General features: G+C 40.6%; 1 protein-coding gene across 1 annotated transcript; it reads left to right on the forward strand.

Annotated features, from left to right (window-relative positions):
• The first annotated feature begins 3,914 nt into the window (after positions 1-3,914).
• Positions 3,915-5,249, forward strand: LOC119887170 (claudin-9-like). Its single transcript, XM_038698077.1, has 2 exons — positions 3,915-4,071; positions 4,297-5,249. Exon 2 carries the CDS (start codon positions 4,484-4,486, stop codon positions 5,150-5,152), a length of 669 nt encoding a protein of 222 aa, XP_038554005.1. The 5' UTR covers positions 3,915-4,071; positions 4,297-4,483; the 3' UTR covers positions 5,153-5,249.
• The last annotated feature ends 751 nt before the right edge of the window (positions 5,250-6,000 follow it).

A 6,000-nucleotide genomic window follows, 5' to 3' on the forward strand; every position in this document is an offset into this window, starting at 1 on the left:
GACCTTTAATGTAAAAAGGAACAGATAAATTAATCATACTTGTAATTATGAAGGAGTGTTGTTTTGAAGGACTATACGTAGTTTTCAGCGGCCTCTAATGGTGAGACTTCAGATTGCCACTACGTTTCCTTGTGCTCATGAACTCATGAGCGAGCACTCTGCATCGTCCAAAACAGACATAACAAGAGACAATCACACAACAATCACACAACAAAAACAAAACAATCACAAAACAATCACAAAATCCCATTGCAACGTTACAGTAATATTTCCACCAGCAATTCAGCAAAAATAGCAAAGCTCAAATGAAAATGGTTGTTGAGCAAGACTGAATACCTCTTTTTTCTAACAGTTAGACCATAGTAAGTGACGTTACTCTAACTTACTGAATGGGTCTTCCACTTTGGTGTTGTCCTGCACCGTTATGCTGCATTATTGTATATTCTGTGGGTGAAGCCTCGAGAATAGAAATCCGATTAGACTTTGCCGAACATCTAAAAAAGCCAGCCCAGTTCAGGAACAGCATTCTTTGGACAGATGAAATCAACCTGTACCAGAATGATGGGATGAAAAAAGTATGGGAATGGCTTGGAAAGTGAAAAAATGTCCTTCACTATTTCAAGAGCTCAAGCTGATGATAAAAATCTTGTCCAAAGATAATCAGTTTTATATGACTAACATCTGAAAGGCTGGCACCAGTAAATGTAAACTGTTTCAACTCTATATGTTGCCTGTTCATAGATTTCACTGTCAATACTGACAATAGAACTGTAATTTGACAGATATTACTGATCCACTGCCACAGACAATGGGATAGGAGGGCGTAGCATGATAACGGGTGCTCATTTACATTGACCTAATGTTACAAAACTTCTCCCATACAAAGCTGTTGAGTGCTGCTAAAAAAAAAACAGTTATTTAATTTGTGGTTTATAATTTACAGTTATGGTGGTGTGAACACCAGCTCGACAGCTAGACAATATACCATTTCAAACTACTAGTTAACACTGCAATAAAACAGTTACTTTGGTAATTTTTCCCTAACATTTCTTACTGCTGAAATGCAAATATTTGGATAACATTTTCTGATGTTCCAACTATACCTCCATGATCGCCAAAAGTTGTCAGTGATAAGTAAATAAACAGAAATACACCTGTGAATGTTGTGCAATGGACAGGCACTTTAAATAGATTTGTTATGTTTGTAAAAACCAGAACAATATTGCTCTTCTTGCTTGTCTAGTTTGAAAACAATGTTGAATCCATCTCTTTGTTTCGCAGCAGTATTCTAGTTTCAGTTTTAACCTTTGCAAATCATGTATTTAGATACAGATTGAGAGAGACATGGTGAAGAGGTCAAGCAATGAGCTACGTCAAAATTCAAATAGGTTTCTGGCCATCTGGTGAATGTAAGTCCAGCATTCACTCTGCTTTTTGCTTTGAAATAGTCTTCACGAATCCCTGATGAAAATATCTACATCTGTTTTTTGTTTTTAGACAAGACCCACAGTGGTTCTGTCAGATCCAGCTTACTCTTATGAATTAACTAAGTTTATTTCAAATAAGCAACAGTGAGGAGCCCTGGAAACTTTCGTGGGAAGTCTTGCTTTCAAAACTTTGATTTTCATGTAAAATAGATTATGAAACGAAATGAAGGCATTGTCTCCTTGTTTTATTTTATTCTTACACATCTGATACAGAAACTACAATAGCGATCTCCACACACAATGCTGGTCAGGACAAGAGTGTACAACATCCATATTCAGAAGATTTGTCATAATAGGTTCATCCATCCATCGTCAACCGCTTATCCTGCGTACAGGGTGTCAGGGGGCCGGAGCCAATCCCAGCTGACATCAGTGTCTAATATGTTTAAATGTAATATATCATTTGTACCACATGTATAATTTACACAGGAAAGCAATAAGATTGTAGCAGGTGCTTCTTACTACTAATGGGTGCCCCAACACAGGAGAATGTTTACAGCACAGTCACTTTACTCAGCCCCCCCACCCCCCCCAAACCCACACACACACACACCACACACACACACACACACACACACACACACACACACTGTGTGCACTCACGCTGGTCTTGCCCAATAAATTTATTCAACTGAATTGAAATGAATTAAAAAGTGTCTATACACAGTCCACAGGCAACACGGCTGTTTTTCCAAGTGTGTTTATGTTCAGTAGACTGGCAGCCATCCAAGGTCCAGCATGCTACTGCATTTAGAAGGAGAGCATTATTAGTCAGTGAGCAACAGCTGACACAATTCGCTCTCCCTTGCTGTGCCTCTTGAGCCACCTCTCCCTCCTGCAGCTGAATGCCAACCATGCCCACCTCCACAAACATCTTGACAAGACAAATATGAATATGAATTTGAGATCATGAAATATGTATTAAAAAGTAATGCATGGAATTACTTCACGAGTACCCTTAAAAGGTCATCACACGACTTTGCTGTCCTTTGTTTTAGAAATCCCTGCACCTGCGAGCATAAAGAATGACCCCACAGATACAGCACCAGATACACGGGCATTAACTGCTCCTGCCAACATCAAGGCGTTACCTACAGTGTTCATATTGTCTCCACACCTGCTCCAGCTTTCTCTGGGCCTTTTCGTACATGCTGCTGGTGTAATGGTTACCATTTAACTGCACTATCCTGTCTACCTTTTCAAACAGATCAGTCACCTGAGTGCGATTTTCCCTGCATATGTTGTCAAAAACAATGTACCCAGCGGCACAGTCACTGACGAGCTCCCTGAGTTCAGAACTTTGTTCTAAATAATTCTCAATGGACTTCTCCTTGAGCTCATCTCCCTGGTGAAAAGCACCAGTGTGTACTTAGAGGCTTCAGCACCAAAGTTGTCAGTGATCCACTTGATGGCATTCTTCTCCTCTTTTGTGAACCGTTCATTCAGTCTGATCGCCAGCAGGAATACATGGGGACCTGGGACAGACAGCAGTTAACATGTTGTTCTAGAGAAAGAAATTCGAGGAAACACAGGTCAAAGCTGACTTTGAATCACAAACTCTGTCTGTGTTTTTCTTACCAAGATTTCCAGATCACAGTGAATCTGTGTGCTAGTTATTCCTCCCTCTCTCCACCTCAGTCGTTTCCAGAGAAGTGAAACTCTGTTACGTTCCCTCTCTCCACCTTACCTCTGAATTCCTGGAAACTGAAATAAGTAGAGGTTGAAAACATTATTAAAATAGTTTGGTTAGAGACTTAACAAACTCATTTGCATCCCCTTTTGTAGACAAAAACCAGGCATTTAGTCAAAAATATGAGTTGACTAACTTTTCTATTGATACGTCCTGTTTATTGATAATTAAGGTTCAAGGTTCATTTTCATTGGCGTTACACAATACAGGTTTGCACAAAGAAATGCAGTGTTCGCTCCTACATATTGCACACAGAGAAAGTGCATAAATGAGAAAAAGTCATTAAATATTGACAAGGAAATACAATACAAGCATACTGTGCTCAAGCTGCTAAAATTAGGGAAAGGTAAAGTCAGAAATGGGTCTCTCTAATGCCATCTAGTGGCCATGGAGAGCAACTTTTAATGTACCCACCTGCAAGTGTCCACACAACTTAAGTGCTCACTAAAATAGTGTAGTCAGTACATGTTTTACAGTCTAAGAGGCCATTTCTTTGCACTATATTACAACATGTGGGTTTGTTTCATGCTGTGCTTGTCAGGTCTGTATGCATCAGGTTCCAATCAGCTCTCCCCAACGCCAACAAATGACAACATGATAGCATTCAACAATGTTTGTAACAAAGTGTCCTTGTGCTGTCTTTTTTCACATAACTGCTGTGTGTGTGTGTGTGTGTGTGTGTGTGTGTGTGTGTGTGTGTGTGTGTGTGTGTGTATTTACTATGCAGTATTACACACTGCTGCCCTCCTACACCCATGTGTATGAGATCCAGAGAGACAAGCTGGCCAGTCATAACAGAAGAAAGACACCAACTACTCACACCACCAAGACGCACAAGAAGGATCATCAACACGCTGTCTGTGGACATCTGATTGCTTCATTGATGATTAAAAAGTAAGAAGAATTTCTTGAACTAAAGAAACCAGGTCCAGCTGGAACAAGTTTAATACTCTTATTTTTACTTACTTCACACTTCATAAAGCACAAATATGTTGTACTACTCTTTAATGATTTTAACTTTCATTCCATTTTCTCAGATCTGTAAATTCCTTCATGAGTTCATTTGAAATGTGTTTTTGTAAATAAATTTGCTGAAAACTTATCTTAACTCATCTTAAGGTTGCAGGTGTTAAACAAGAGAGAAGGGGGCTCATCTCAACAACTGGACATCTTACTGAATGACTGCGGGAAGACTTGACTTATATTCACTGAGTACACAACTCTCAGTAACTCAAGAAAAGAAGAAATCTGATTTTCTGTTTTTTTGTTTAGACGTTGAGAGCGAGCTAACGTGTCTTCAGTGGTCATGGCGTCAACAGGTCTTCAGCTACTGGGCTTGGTGTTTGCAGTGCTGGGTTGGGTGTGTGGGGCCTTGGTGTGTGCAGCCCCTCTCTGGCGTGTGTCCGCCTTTGTAGGTGGAGAGCTGGTGATTGCCCAGGTGTTGTGGGAGGGACTGTGGATGAACTGCTTGTCTCAGACCACAGGCCACATCCAGTGCAAGACCTATGACTCCACCCTGGCCCTGCCCACATCTGCCCAAGCCGCCCGGGGCCTCATTGTTCTCTCCCTGCTCCTCTGCCTTCTTGCCCTCATACTCGGGGTGACAGGGGCCAAGTGTACTCACTGCATGGGTGACGGCAACCAGGCCTCCAAGCCTCGTCTGGCCAGGATATCAGGCATGCTCTTCGTTGTGGCTGGCCTGGCCTACTTGATACCCATCTGTTGGACTGCCTATACAATCATCAGGGACTTCTATGACCCGAACGTTGCAGCGCCTTTAAAGAGAGAGCTGGGACCAGCGCTGTACCTGGGCTGGGGGGCATGTGTGATGCTTGTGTTGGGGGGTGCTCTGCTGCATGTCGGCTCCTCTCCACCAGGAGGAAGAACCCCGACTGTTTTCAGCGGAGCAGCAAAGGACAAGTCAAACACTGTGGCAGCAGGAGAGGTGAAGCAGCAGGAAAAATCTTTTGTATGAGATAATTTTTTTGGACAGCTGAGGCACACACAAGCACAGAGGTCACAACCTCATCAAACACACAATCTGTTATCAGTTTCATTAAGTTAATGTGGATCTCATTACACTTTGGTTTTACATGTATTAATACATTTACATGATAAAGCAATGGGTTTTTCATAGAATTTACATTATTTAATTATTTAATATCTTTCTGTTAGAGTGGGAGTTGACATGAATTGTGGGAGGATTTGAGATGTTTCAAGGTTTACTAATGAGTGACTCACATTTCTCAAATTCCACTGTGTGTGTGGGTGATCTGTGTACAGAAGGCCAGTGTACATAACATATCTGCGTATGCTGGTGTTGTCACTGAAAATATGTGTGGGCCGTCACAGCGATGCTTGTTTACTTATTTTTTATGAAGTTTTCTATAGTATTTCTAGAGGATCTGGGGTTTCAAAGCAAATTCACTCATTTCATTCATGTAATTCTTGTTTACATTTATCTTTTACTGTGGTTCTGCAATATGCATTTTTACTGTACTCTTTTTATTGATCTCAGCACCCCTATTGTCTATGTTTTAGAGCTTGTTTTTTTGGCTTAAATAAGAAAAATACTTTTGTGTAATATAATTTCCAGTAGTAGTAGTTTTGATCAATTAGTTTAACAAAAAATGATTTGTTGCTGATCTGAACAAAAATGTTTAAATGTTTGACCTTGTGTCCTCTGACTTTGTGTCTGTAGTTCACTAAACTCACCATTATATAAAAGTAGTGTTTGGGCCTTCGCTGAGTTAGGATAGTATAGAAAAAAGGTTGGCTATGGTCAAGGTTAGGAATACATAGTCTACATCTAATCAAATCAAA

The sequence above is a fragment of the Micropterus salmoides genome, unplaced genomic scaffold, assembly GCF_014851395.1.
Source record: "Micropterus salmoides isolate LMB-PRFRI ecotype aquatic unplaced genomic scaffold, ASM1485139v1 Ms_hic_scaffold_4028, whole genome shotgun sequence".
In the NCBI taxonomy this organism is placed as follows: domain Eukaryota; kingdom Metazoa; phylum Chordata; class Actinopteri; order Centrarchiformes; family Centrarchidae; genus Micropterus; species Micropterus salmoides.